Genomic DNA, 13,723 nt, shown 5'->3' on the forward strand with positions numbered 1-13,723 from the left:
AGTGCCCTTTATATAGAGCATCGTCTTAACAACATTCTCTTCAATTGCAACAAAATAACACCCTAACCAGAAGTAAAGGTTGTCTTATTTTTGGTCAAATTTGAAATGAAACATTAGTCATTTCATTTATTTTTGGGAGAAATATTTTGTTGGTTTTGTTTTTGGTGAAAAAATATATTAAATTATTATTTTACTATAAAATATGAACACTTTTGAATAGGTAGAACATCCACATCAGCCCCACCGCGCGGCACACCTCATTACCTCCTAAATCTTTGTTTCTTCACATTCAAAACCCTCCTCCTACATTAGCTCGAAGTCTTCAGCTAAATTCGACGCTCTCTCTCTATCTCTATAATGGCTGATGATAATATGGCTCCTCCTCACAGAAGAGAACCTGTCAAGTCTTCAGGTGCGTTCTTCATCGCATTACTTTAATTGCTGTAAACCCTCTCATGGGTTGCTGAGAAAATTAGGGAAACAACTAGGAAAAGAAAAATTCTTGGACTTTATGTTATATGCTTGTATTAGGTCTCTGCGATTTATGGGTTCGGTTTATATAAGTCATATTTGGAATTGGGGCAGTTGAGTTGAGTGTTGGTTATGGTTTCTCTGAAACCAAATAAAGAATTTTCTCGTCGTCCAAACAGACTATGAAGCAATTCAATGTTAAATAAGAAGACAAAGGCATTAGTTTTATTGGGTTCTGTTCGTTAGGCGTCCTAAACCACTTAAGAATTAGATAATAGGAGACCTAACAGACAAACTTTGATGCTTTATAAATTCTGTTGGAGCTGTGTTGAGTTATGCTGCAAAGTGCTGATTATATGGTATATAGTTGCGAATGTTGCGGGACAGCGAAGGCGGCAGCAAGCAATTACAATAGGAAAGGAAAGAAGAGAATCGCTGGTGCGTGCGAAGCGCTTGTGCAGAGTGGGGACTAGTGGCGATCCTGATGTTCCATCCGACAGTGAAATGATGATTGATGAAGATCAATCGATCTTGGAGGCTCAAACTTATTCAGCAGTGGAAGAGTTGAAGTCTGCAGTTGCATATCAGTATGTGAATCTAATTTCTGTACATGAATATTGTGGGATATAAATTGAAAAGGGTGACAACCCTCCTGAGAATTTTAGAGGATTATGAGGCTCTATTTTGTGATATGGAAATTTGGATCCACTCATTAAAACTCTATGGATGTTGGATTCTGTGAGCATGGATCTTCCTTGACGGTTTCTTCAAGCCCATTTAACACCTTTTTGTTTAATTTGTAGGGGGAAAGGTGCATTGCAAAAGAAGGTGAGTGCCCTTCGTGAGCTCAGACGCTTACTGTCAAGATCAGAATTCCCTCCTGTTGAAGCTGCTCTTAAAGCTGGAGCAATACCTTTGCTAGTGCAATGTCTTTCATTTGGCTCTCCAGATGAACAGGTCCAGCCACTCAGTTGATTTTATTATTTCTAACTAGCATGGGAATATTATTCTCAGCATAAAGTGCTGATAAGTAGTGCTTGTTTGGAACTTTGCCAAGAATGAAAGAGAAAGAAAGAACTTCGATTTTATTTTCCGTTAGGTTCTAGTTATATAGAAGGCTTCAGAAGTTCTGGTTAATCTTGCAATATACTCCATTGGTTTCTTAAAACCTATAAGATACACTATGGAGTTTGTGCACTAAAGATTTTCACATTTTCCGGAGCATGCTTGCAGCAATCATTTGGAATTAGTAAAATCTTAAGGAAGAATTGAGGATATATTATGACTGTTTTAACTTTGCTTGATTTGATGCAGTTGCTTGAGGCAGCTTGGTGCCTTACAAACATAGCGGCAGGGAAACCTGAGGAAACGAAAGCTTTGTTGCCTGCTTTGCCGTTGCTTGTTGCTCATCTTGGAGGTTCGTAATGGCCTATGTGCTCTTTTGAGATACCAATAAACAATTAATCTCTCCTGCTTAATTTTCTTATCGTTGTTGATAGGTTATACCAAAATTTTTGGCTATGCTTGCCATCCATAGTCTGATATTTGCTTAGGTGATTGTAAGGTACCACTTAATCTTTGAAGTAGCACTTCAAAGTTGAGATCATGACATGTGATACTTAGCTCACACATTTAAGCTGTTTTTGATCAGATGGCTGCTTTTGATATTGCATCTATAGTTGCGCATCTTTTGCAGAAAAGAGTTCATCGCCGGTTGCTGAGCAGTGTGCATGGGCGTTGGGAAACGTTGCTGGTGAAGGAGAAGAGCTGAGAAATATTTTGCTATCTCAAGGTGCCTTACCACCTCTTGCCCGAATGATGCTTCCAGACAAGGGTTCAACTGTGAGAACAGCTGCTTGGGCACTCTCAAACCTAATCAAGGTTCAAAACCATTCACCTCATGAACAATTTTATAACACACATGCACATGTTCTTCACAAGTCACACTCTTTCAATTTCCAATGGCCTGTTTTCCCACTTGCCTGATTCTTATCTTCAAATTAGTGTGACATTCAGGGTCCCTTGTATTCCCACCGTTAGTGTGTGTTTTTCATTTTATTTTTCACTGTATTTTTTGTTAGTTCTTAATAATGTATCAACATCAATGTGGACTTACATATTATGTGTGAGCGGGCGGATGGATGTCCAGGTGTAGTTCTAGGTGCAAATTCTTTCAAATTTCAAGTACAACTTACAATATAACATCTGTTTGCTAAAAATGCAGGGACCCAATCCAAAGGCTGCAGTGGAGCTCATTAGAGTTGATGGGGTATTGGATGCAATTATTCGGCATTTGAGAAAAGCGTAATTTCATCACTTTATATATATTAGTTAATTCTGGTCATCATGATTTGTTGCTTTTTAACTTTTGGATCACCTTCCCTGCTTATGACTAGTGTGTGTACTGATAAGCTCCTCTTATATTCAGAGATGATGAGTTAGCAACTGAAGTAGCATGGGTGGTTGTGTATCTATCAGCCCTTTCAAATCTTGCTACCAGTATGCTAGTAAAGAGTGATGTCCTTCAACTGCTTGTGGAAAGATTGGCAACATCCAATAGTTTGCAGTTGCTTATTCCGGTAAGGTGGAATATAATTGAATAAATAAGCTCTGTATTGACCTTCTCTTTCTTTAGATAATGGCTGTGGAGCAACTATTTGTATCATATTGCAGGTTAAATGATTTGCATTTTTACTGTTATGTTTGAGTAATTGCTGTAAGAGTCCAAGTTATTCATTCGCTGCTTCTTATTTCTTATCTGTATGGCTGTACTTGTTCCGATATGCAGAAATTTCCCCACGTCCCCCCTTTCTTTGGAAATTGTGTACCATATGCGAATTGTCTATGAAGTACCCATTGTCCCCTACCCTGCCCTAACAGAGAAGAAAATCACATTCTATCTGTTTCTTGACCTCTAAGATGCTGCCTTATTTTATCCTGGTAATAGATTATAAAAAATGGGCGCTCAAGAATCAAGGTCAATGTCTCTAATTGTACATTGTTTTTTGTGTACTTATATCTCTCTTAATGCGGAATTGCCAAGGGAATATAGAGAAGTATGGCATGGTTCCATTGTTGAACTCTCTACAACTGTGTGCTTTTAGTTACCATGTTTCATACCTTAAGAGTTCATCTTACTGTAAGGTATGGCATCAATAACGTATGATCTACTATCTTGGGTTCATCCATTCATGAGAACGTGGCATTGTATAACTTTTTTGGGTACAAGGTTTTAAGATGTTTTAATATTTTCTAGTATATGGATCGTACTGACAGACGGTTTCCATCTAGGTGCTAAGAAGTTTGGGCAATCTTATAGCTGGTGATTCACAGACAACCCAAGCTGTTATTGTTCCTGGGCATGAAGTCACAGGCCAGTGAACTACCACTGCTTCTTTGATGGGGAATTTAATTCTGATCACATATTTATTTAAGACCTTTTTTTATAGAAAAAAATAAGACTCTTCACTTATGCATAATGATGACATTTTCAGGAAACATCATAGAAGTCCTGGTGAAATGTTTGAACAGTGAGCACCGGGTCCTGAAGAAGGTATATCAGCTTGTCTTTAATGTTATGAGATGGATCTTATTATGATTCGTACTTATTCAAAGTTCAACCATTAATGTAGGAAGCAGCTTGGGTGCTATCTAATATTGCGGCTGGTTCTATAGAACACAAGCGGTTGATATATTCAAGTGAGGCGGTGCCATTGCTATTACGCCTTCTTTCCACAGCACCATTTGATATAAGAAAGGAGGTGGCATATGTACTAGGAAACCTCTGTGTTTCTCCTATTTCACCTACAGAAGGTGATGGAAAACCAAACCTGATTCTGGAGCACCTGGTTTCACTTGTTGGTAGAGGATGCCTTCCTGGTTTCATTGATTTGGTTAACTCCGCTGATACTGAAGCTGCCAGACTAGGACTGCAATTCACCGAACTGGTAAGGAGACATCTTTTTAAATTTCGAGGTGAATTATACTTTTTACTTGTTGGCAAGTTTATATAATATGGTACATTGGAAAATTGGTTGTATTAATACCGAATGGTGATTTATTGGGTACTTTTCTGTTCGATGTTGTATGTCATAGTGTTGTACCGTAAATTAGTGTCTACCGCTCCCAAAGAAGTCCTTGACAACTTGCCATGGTAAATGTACTTCATCTTAAAAAAAGAAGTGAATAACAGTTGTTAAATTACTTGTTCATGCAGGTTTTGAGAGGGATGCCAAATGGTGAGGGCCCAAAGCTTGTTGAGAAAGAGAATGGTATTGAAGCAATGGAAAGGTTTCAGTTCCACGAAAACGAAGACTTGAGAAATATGGCAAATAGTCTGGTGGATGGGTACTTTGGGGAGGACTATGGGCTTGATGAATAGGCAGAAAAAGTGATGATGTAATGTTGTAAGAGATGTAAAATTTTGATGATGAAGTGGTTTCTCGTTAAATGCGAGAAAAAGGAAAACAAAGCTTCTTGTTTAAAATTTCTGTCTTTTATCTTTTGATGAGGGATTTCAATTTTCTCCACAATTTTTCTCCCCGTTATCCATTGATAATTTCAACATTTTCTGCTCTCAAGTTTCTAAACCAGGATTCAATGTGTATAAGTTGGAATTATAAATGTATCATTATCATTTTCTATTGTTAATCGCCCTTGTGATCTTGAATTTGTATTTGATTGGAGTGACCATAGGCTCATAGCCATGGTCAGTGGAGCTTCTAGAAACTGTTTATGAATTTTCACATTCCTTAAAAAAAAATCCCCATCAAAGAATGTCAACGAATAACTTAGGACCAAGCTTCGAATAGTTCTTAATCCAGTGATAATTCTCTTTCTAGTGTTCTAAGATATTCAAAGTTGGAATTTATTTTCTCCCCTGATCAAAGAAGAGAGAAAATTTTAAAATAGGCTAATGCAATTTCAAGTAAATATTTGGGCAGCATTGTAATTTTTCAAAGTTAAAGGATGTCCATGTAATTTACGAAAACCAAAGATTTAGTAATAACACTGGCGGAGAAGAGCAAGGGTTTAACGACTCCACATAAACCCGCAAATTCCAACAGAGCCTTTGCTTCACTGTCGCCAACTCGCCGCCCGCTACCTACAACGAATCAAAGAGGCTAAAGCTCATGGAAGAAGGCACTTCGTTTTTGTTCGCCGGCGTCAACTTCAACCGGAAGAAGTTCGCCGTCGATTTCTCCAGATTCCAGGTCCGATTCTTCTCTTCTAGAAAACAAAAGTATTTGTATTATTATTTTCTACTCATTTGTTGATTTGAATTTTCAATTTTGATTCAGAAGAAGAAAGAGAGTGAGAAAGCGATAGAAGATTTGAGCTTCCTTGAAATTGCAAAACCTGAAGCAGAGCAGGAGGAGGAGGAAGAGGAGGAGCCAGTGGTGCCTGTTAAGAAGAGGAAGCGGAAGGCAGAAGTTTCCGGTAATTTTCGCTTTTGGTGTTGAATTTTTATACAATTGAAGCCCTAGGATTTGTGCTTAGGATTTGTATGGTTTTGTGATGAAAATAGAGCCTGTGGAGGGAATCAGTGTGTTTAAGACCTCAAAATCAGCTAAGGCAGCGAAGAAAGAGATAGAGAAACCTCTCATTGAACGCTCCGAGCAGAAAAAGAAGTTAAATAAGCAACTTGAGGTTATTGTTCTCTCCCTCAATCTTCTTCCGGATTGCTAATTTCTTTGTGTTCTTAAATTAAAGTTCATGGGTTTTTTTCTTCATGATTCAGCGTGATTCATTATTGAGAAAGGATAATAACATTCATGTGTCCGGGAATAACATCCCTTCGCCGCTTGAGAATTTTTCGGAATTAAGCTCAAGGTATTCTCGTCTTTTTTCTTTTTCTTTTAGCAGTTTTTAGGTATGCCATGCATATATTGTACCATTTTTTGAGCTCAACATCAGAGAATTCTTGTGTAGATGATTTGTTGTTGTGAATGCTGAATACCCTGTCTTGTTTTTAGTTGTTGATCTACTAACCAGTATGACTGGAAATGAGAATTAGTCTTGATTATTTACAGATATGGATGTGAGTCGTATTTACTTCGCAATTTGGCTGAACTTGGATTTAAAGAACCAACACCAATCCAAAGGCAGGCTATTCCAGTCCTCTTATCTGTATGGTCTCTTATTTTATGCTATCCGCTACTCTTGTGGATTTTACTTTGTTGTTTTTTAAAAAGAAATCACCAGTTGATTATGAAGGCTTTAGTTTCAGCAGAACTTCAGCATGAGTTGACATCTGGATTTAAAAGATGTTTTGATAATAATTATTGTCTGCACTGATAGCGGTTTTGTCATCATTTTCTATTAGGGCCGGGAATGCTTTGCTTGTGCTCCAACGGGATCTGGAAAAACCCTTGCTTTTGTTTGCCCCATGCTTATGAAACTTAAGGTATTGCTCGTGCATTCAACTGTTTCTGCAAAATGTTGATGCCTGAGTTTCTCTGATGAAAGTTTTCCATATAACCAGCATGCATCTAAGGATGGCATTCGAGCTGTTATTCTTTGTCCTACACGTGAATTAGCTGATCAGACAACCAGAGAGTGCAAAAAGATGGCAAAAGGAAATAAATTCTACATCAAGTTAATGACTAAAGAGCTTGCAAGAAATTCTGATTTTTCAAAAAGACCTTGTGATATACTCATTTCTACTCCACTTCGTTTACGGTTGGCTATCCGGAAAAAAAAGGTTGATTTAAGCAGGTGCGTTTGATGAATTTATTCTTATTTTGTTCATGCAAACTCAAAGAGGCTGGTAGAAACAAGAAATCAATGTGTACAATTAATGATTTTGGTGCCAAAATGAGCAAATGAATTTGAAATGAATGACAAGACTAGTTAATTGCAAAAACCATGGATACGTTGTTTTTTTTCCTCATGAGTTTTTTTATGTTGTGCAGGGTTGAGTATCTGGTGTTGGATGAGTCTGATAAGTTATTTGAGCTTGGCTTGTTAAAGCAGATTGATTATGTGGTCAAAGCATGTTCAAACCCTTCAATAATACGATCCTTGTTTAGTGCTACCTTACCTGATTTCGTTGAAGAGCTTGCACGCACTATAATGCATGATGCTGTTCGAGTTATCATTGGCAGGAAGTAAGTTCGACTTTATGTTGTTGAAAATCTTTGAGTGGTTCCATTGACTTACATATTTCTTTGTACGTTTCATACAGAAATACTGCTTCTAAGACTATCAAGCAAAAACTGGTTTTTGCTGGAAGTGAAGAAGGGAAACTTTTAGCACTTCGTCAAAGCTTTGCAGAGGTATGCTTTTATTGTTTGTGCTATTGAGAAAGCTTGGTTAAATTCACAACCTTTTCTAAGTGGCAAATAGAGGATCCTATCGATGATATGAAATACAGTTTTTTACAAGTCCTCATTGTGTATCAAATAGTATTTTAAAGGGTACTTCGTACAATTTTGTACCTCGTGTTATTTAAATAAGGCCATTATATAGTGTAGGTCCTGCCCTGGAATACACAATTGATAATGGAGTACAAGAGAGGCAATTTTTAAAAATGCTATGGGCTCTAGAGGAACGTCCAAACTAGGAATTTTTTGCAAGATTTAACCAAATATTAGTTACTATGCGTGCACCAATATCTAAGTTTCCTTAGCATGCTATATATATGTAGTAGGCATATATCTTTTGTTAGTCTAACACTTCCTGACTTTCAGTTGTATCAATTCGATCTGTTGACCAATTTCTTGTTATTGTTTTATCTTGTTAGTAGAGTCTGAATCCACCAGTGTTGATATTTGTACAAAGCAAGGAGCGAGCTAAGGAACTCTATGGAGAACTGTTGTTTGAGAACATAAGAGTTAGTGCCATACATTCTGATTTGTCGCAAACACAGGTGATTCTATACCATCTGTTTTCAGATGACCAGCCTTAACCCTAATATGGTTTACTTATGTCGGCCCCCGTTATAATTTGCGTACCATTCCACTCAACATAAGTGTATAATAAATGAAAGAAAACTCTTAACTGATGGTCAAACCTGATTAAGCACTTGTTTTTCTGGCCTCATGTAGGCTGGACCTAGATATCTGTGTGCCCTGGTGAGGTTTGTGTGGAATTAAGAAAGAACTTGAATTTTGACGTTGTGTTTCTTACATGTTCATGTTGCGTTTGAATTCCAATTCCATTACTAGTACTTGGGCCCATGTAATGTTTAGTCATTTATAACTGTATATCATTTGCCCGCGTTAATATACTTTAGTATTTCTATATACTTGAACAGTAATTTCCATCTCCTTTATGCTAATTCTTGAATGGAATACAGCGAGAAAATGCTGTTGATGACTTCAGAGCTGGAAAAACATGGGTTTTAATTGCCACTGATGTTATTGCTCGTGGTATGGATTTCAAAGGTGTCAACTGTGTGATTAATTATGACTTTCCAGATTCTGCTGCTGCTTACATTCACAGGATTGGTATGTCTCCCCTTTATTCCATCGAATGTAATATATGTACATAAATTAGGGAAATGTTAAGCTTATAATGATAAATAATTTATTTCAGACAGGAAATTTATAGAAAATTAATATGATGAATACTTTCTGGAACGTATTGGGAGAAAATTTAGTTGATAATTAGTTTAAAAACCCGTATAACAAATATGATATAGGTTTTGGGGTTTGTTCGATTCAATTTTTTTTTTTGTTGATTCAACCATCAGTACATCATTTGCAGAGTTTATTAATCAAATTGAAGCATTTCTCTTATTTACTGACCTGATCTTTAACTCTGAAATTTATTGCATGAATATCTGTTGCCTATGTTTTGCAACTACTCTTTTATTGTAAATGCTTTACGTAGTTTCTTGGCCATATTACACTTTTTCCCCCCACAGAAGTAGTGCAAGGCTACTTCATGTTATTGAATAAACTAGTTGATTTGGTTTTGGGGGAAAGAATTTATAGGGTCATTGAATCTGAGTTTGTAATTTTCCATGAAGGTCGATGTGGAAGAGCAGGGAGGAGTGGAGAAGCTATTACTTACTACACAGAGGCAGATATTCCATATTTACGGAATATTGCTAATGTGATGTCCGCATCAGGTTGTGAGGTTCCATCTTGGGCCATGGCCTTGCGTAAACAGAAGTGGAAAAAGCACCGTCCTGGAAGAGAATCAATATCGACTCAACCGAAAGATGAGCAAGAATCTACCAACAAAAAAAAGAAGAGAGATGAGCAAGAATCTACCAACAAAAAAAAGAGAAGAAAGATGAGCAAGAATCGAGCAATTGTCGGAGATAGGGAGGTCTCTTTAGTCGACAGTTCCAAAACATAGATTTCTTGTAAACCAGATTTTGCATTTTTTGACTTCGAGGCAACCTTTTGTTATAGATGAATTTCATTGGCAAAACGGATGATGATATTTGTTATTGGATATTGGAGAGTTGGGGATACTGTACGGATGATAATGTATAACGATTATTATCTACAAATTGAAGTTGGAAACAAAATTGATCCATCTATCATTCAATTAATGAAACAACTCAAAGCTCCTTTTTATTTTTATTTGATCTTTTGCAGTCAAATTTATGCAATAGCTTAGGCCGACTCTACGGGAAAATGTTAAAAGACTCAACTGGCCCTATGGCCCTTACCATTTAGCATTGGGCAATGAACATCTTTGACGACAGTTTACCCACTCGCTGCAGCTCTACCTGCACTGAATGTAGCTTGCCTGGTAGATGCTAGTACATCCATTAAACAGTTGTAGAAGAACCAACACAAGTAAGATAGTCAATTCAACCGGGTAAAACAGTGCATGTCTTTGTGGTCACTGACGGTAATGTCCTCACCTGCACATGTCGTCCCCCCACCAAGCATCTTTCTGAAGTTCATAGTTTTGAGCTTTGAACTTTGGGAACCAGAAAGCAATCTTCTTGATATGCAGCATTTCTTCACTGATGCAATCTTGTTTAGACTAGAACTTTCAGATGATCCTGGTATCATTTTCCTTCGTTTTCGGAAACACTAGATTTAAGTTAACTTCAAGTTTATTACTTGAAGCCTACGCCTGAAGTGGGTCATAACCATCATCCAGCATCTGCAACCACAACTCTTCTAGCATTGCATATATTTTACCCCTCTCAGGATGCAGACTATCTTCAACCAAAAATACATGGGTCCTATCCTTAACCTCAATCCAGCTCTGACCAGGAACTTTCCTAACATCCCTTTCTCTCATCAAGTTCCTCAATCTGGCAACTTCAACCCAACTTCCAGAAGAAGCATGGATGTTGCAAAGTAACACAAGAGCAGCAGAATTGGAGGGATCTACTTTTAGTATGTTCTCTGCAGCTCGTTTTCCAATCTCAACATTCCCACGGGTTTTGCAGGCAGCTAGTAGAGTCTTCCATACCAAAATATCCGGTTCGAATTCCATTTGCTTGATGAATGCCTCTGCTTCATGTAAGCATCCAGCACGAGCAAGTAAGTCAACCATACAAGAACAGTGCTCTCTTGTCAGTACAATTCCATGTTCGGATTCCATTGTCTTATACAATTGCCACCCTTCTTCTACCAACCCAATATGACTGCAAGCAGTAAGGACACCCACCAGTGTAACTTCATTGGGTTTTATACCCAATCCTTTCATTATTTTAAAAAGTTCAAGAGCTTCCTCTCCATATCCAAACTGAGCATAACCCACAATCAAACTACTCCACGAGACAACATCTGGATTCTCCATCAAACCGAAGAGATTTTGGGCACTTCCAAGTGATCCACATTTTGTATACATGTCAATCAATCCATTGGTGATAGTAACATCAAGCACAAGGCCACTTTTTACAGTAAAGCAATGAATCTGATTCCCAACCTCTAGAGATGCTATATTTGCGCATGCTCCAATGACATTCTTCAAAGTAATATAATCAGGCTTAATTTCAGAACTACGCATTAACTTCAACAATCTGAAAACTTCTCCAGCCTGGTTGTGTTGCATACATGCCGTAATAATAGCATTCCACGAAACTGAATCAGTGTGGTTTCTTATATCTTCAAACACAATAAATGCATCATAGAGATTTGAGCACTTTGCATACATGGTTAACAAAGCGTTGCACACAATAACAATACAATCAAATGCCCTTTTGATAATGTAGGAGTGAACCTGCCTACCCTGATAGAGTGTTGAAGGGTTTGTGCAAGCAGAAAGTATGGAGAGAACACTAATTTCGTCAGGGACCAGTCCCTTATGCCGCATCTGAGAAAAGAACAATATTGCTTCATTAGCATCTCCACCATTGGAAAACCCAGAAATAATTGCATTCCAGGACACTAAATCAGGCCTCTCTATCTGATAAAATACTGTTCTTGCGGATTCTAAATACCCACATTTTGCATACATGTCACAAAGGGAGCATCCAGCAAAAATGTCTCTCCCCAAACCAAATTTTATGCACATCCCATGTATCTGCTTTCCATATTCTGGTTGAAGAAGGCTGCTACAGGCACTGAAAGCACTTCCAAATACAAACTCATTTGGCTGGTAGGCACCCTCACAGAGCATCTCTTTGAAATGACACAAAGATTCTTTGTCATAACCAAGTTGAGAAAACCCTGCAATCATTGAGCCCCAAGAAATTAAGTCCTTTGTTTGAACATGAGAAAATACATCAAAGGCATCTGCAATTAGACCAAACTTTGTGTACATTGAAGTAAGGGCATTCTGTGCAATAGGGTGAGAACCAGTTTCTGATTTAAGAACATGGGCATGCACTTGTCTCCCCAACCATGCATTGCCCAGACCAGAGCAAGCTTTTATTATGCTTCCAAATGTGAAGTGGTCAGGCCTGCAACCTGATCTCAGCATTTCAAAATACAATTCAATGGCTTTATCCTCTTGCTTATTCTGTGAGTGCCCAGAAATCAGTGAAGTCCAGGAAACCACATTTCTCTCGGGCATTGCATCGAAAACCTTTCCTGCATCCTTGACTGACCCGCATTTTCCATACATGTTAAGAATGTGATTATGAAGAACAATGTCTGGCCCACATTTGGATGCCAAAATATGATCATGGATTTTCCTACCATGGTCAAGAGACCTTAGAAATGAGCAAGCAGAAACCAAATCGGCATAAGTGCTGGGAAATATTTGGAAATTGGTGTTCCCTTCCAAAAATTCAAATGCTTGAAGAGCTTCTTTGTAAAGCTTTTGCCTGCACAGGGAGCTTATGTAGTCATTGCTACACTGTCGGTTCTTGAACTTTGGTAAAAGAGTCGAAGGTGGACTTGGCTGACTATAATGGAATGTCAACGGCAGTGGGGCTTTGAATCTTTTCATCATGGTCAAAGGAGGACAAAGATTTTCTGTCTGTTTTTACCTCTGATAAAAATAACAGGTTCACTCTCCGTGCATCCAAATTTAATCAGAAACTGAAACACATAAAAAAATGAACCATATAAGTTCAAGTTGTTCAACTCAGCAGACCCACTCAGTAAGCGCTAATTAATGGTTTCTTCAAATGTCAGGAATGCGTGGTAGAACTTTTATCAGCAAACCCATAACAATGACATAGGTCCATAATCAAAAAAACATCATTAACATCTTGTCTCTCAAATGAGTGACCAATCGAGCTTGGGCTTTCAATTAATCCATCATTAACAAAGGTCCTAATCCTCCTAAAATTCTTGATGTTATGAAGTGAAATATTCTTCCGTCTTGCAAAATTCTTACGACTCATAACACCACGTTTTACTTTGGATGTTATGTCATATGTGAGTCTTTGACATCCGTCCCTTGTCCTCATCAACCTTGTGACTCATGATCATCATCGGATTTTCAGACCAAAAAAAAAATAATCATCATCGGATTAATATTATTATTATTTTCCTTGAACATTTTTCTGTCACACCAAACAGAAAACCAGTATAATAAAGAAAAATCAAATTTGTTCCCATTGTTTAAAATGGTATCCATAATCTAATTAGTTTTGTTTACTAGTTCCCTGTGGCTTGGAACCACATGTCTGAATTTCATCAACTTAATTAACATTTCCCATAATCCAAAAGCATACAGCTCAAATTCTGAATTACCACAACATGGATCAGATAATTTAATCTTGCAGACTTTCATAGTCACTTTGATCCCTTTTTATTTCTTTTTATTTATTTCTTTTTTTATGGTATTGGTAGGTTCCAAATTACAAAACAAACCCAAAAACAAGAGCAATCGGTTGAATTTTGATACCAATTAGTTGATAGGTAACATCCCAACAACT

General features: G+C 37.6%; 3 protein-coding genes across 4 annotated transcripts; 2 read left to right on the top strand and 1 right to left on the bottom strand.

The window, feature by feature from the left end:
- The first annotated feature begins 235 nt into the window (after window positions 1-235).
- On the top strand, window positions 236-5,003 carry LOC110750711 (importin subunit alpha-9). The gene is made up of 11 exons (XM_021951080.2): window positions 236-412; window positions 839-1,058; window positions 1,275-1,428; window positions 1,786-1,888; window positions 2,168-2,352; window positions 2,696-2,775; window positions 2,900-3,050; window positions 3,763-3,844; window positions 3,966-4,024; window positions 4,104-4,418; window positions 4,688-5,003. The coding sequence occupies exons 1-11, from the start codon at window positions 358-360 to the stop codon at window positions 4,850-4,852; spliced, it is 1,569 nt and encodes a 522-aa protein (XP_021806772.2). The 5' UTR covers window positions 236-357; the 3' UTR covers window positions 4,853-5,003.
- Window positions 5,004-5,480: 477 nt separating this feature from the next.
- On the top strand, window positions 5,481-9,963 carry LOC110750719 (P-loop containing nucleoside triphosphate hydrolases superfamily protein). 2 transcript variants are annotated; one of them, XM_021951089.2, is made up of 12 exons: window positions 5,481-5,684; window positions 5,772-5,910; window positions 5,999-6,120; window positions 6,212-6,303; window positions 6,504-6,600; window positions 6,797-6,877; window positions 6,956-7,188; window positions 7,386-7,580; window positions 7,658-7,748; window positions 8,219-8,341; window positions 8,771-8,921; window positions 9,446-9,963. In XM_021951089.2, exons 1-12 carry the CDS (start codon window positions 5,604-5,606, stop codon window positions 9,778-9,780), a joined length of 1,740 nt encoding a protein of 579 aa, XP_021806781.2. In that variant the 5' UTR covers window positions 5,481-5,603; the 3' UTR covers window positions 9,781-9,963. The 2 variants fall into 2 exon arrangements, with proteins under 2 accessions (XP_021806781.2, XP_088111287.1); XM_088255161.1 differs by lacking the exon at window positions 8,219-8,341.
- Window positions 9,964-9,983: 20 nt separating this feature from the next.
- On the bottom strand, window positions 9,984-13,152 carry LOC110750718 (Tetratricopeptide repeat (TPR)-like superfamily protein). The gene has a single exon (XM_088255160.1). The coding sequence runs from the start codon at window positions 12,787-12,789 to the stop codon at window positions 10,510-10,512; it is 2,280 nt and encodes a 759-aa protein (XP_088111286.1). The 5' UTR covers window positions 12,790-13,152; the 3' UTR covers window positions 9,984-10,509.
- Between the last annotated feature and the right edge of the window lie 571 nt (window positions 13,153-13,723).

Source organism: Prunus avium, chromosome 6 (assembly GCF_965620075.1).
Source record: "Prunus avium chromosome 6, drPruAviu1.hap1.1, whole genome shotgun sequence".
NCBI classification, from domain to species: domain Eukaryota; kingdom Viridiplantae; phylum Streptophyta; class Magnoliopsida; order Rosales; family Rosaceae; genus Prunus; species Prunus avium.

Coding starts and splice junctions, on each gene's coding strand:
- LOC110750711 (XM_021951080.2), top strand. CDS start 358: ATGGCTGATGATAATATGGCTCCTCCTCACAGAAGAGAACCTGTCAAG. Junction 1,059..1,274: donor AAGTCTGCAGTTGCATATCA/GTATGTGAATCT, acceptor TTTAATTTGTAG/GGGGAAAGGTGCATTGCAAA. Junction 3,051..3,762: donor GTTTGCAGTTGCTTATTCCG/GTAAGGTGGAAT, acceptor GTTTCCATCTAG/GTGCTAAGAAGTTTGGGCAA.
- LOC110750719 (XM_021951089.2), top strand. CDS start 5,604: ATGGAAGAAGGCACTTCGTTTTTGTTCGCCGGCGTCAACTTCAACCGG. Junction 6,601..6,796: donor CTATTCCAGTCCTCTTATCT/GTATGGTCTCTT, acceptor ATTTTCTATTAG/GGCCGGGAATGCTTTGCTTG. Junction 7,749..8,218: donor TTCGTCAAAGCTTTGCAGAG/GTATGCTTTTAT, acceptor TCTTGTTAGTAG/AGTCTGAATCCACCAGTGTT.
- LOC110750718 (XM_088255160.1), bottom strand. CDS start 12,789: ATGATGAAAAGATTCAAAGCCCCACTGCCGTTGACATTCCATTATAGT.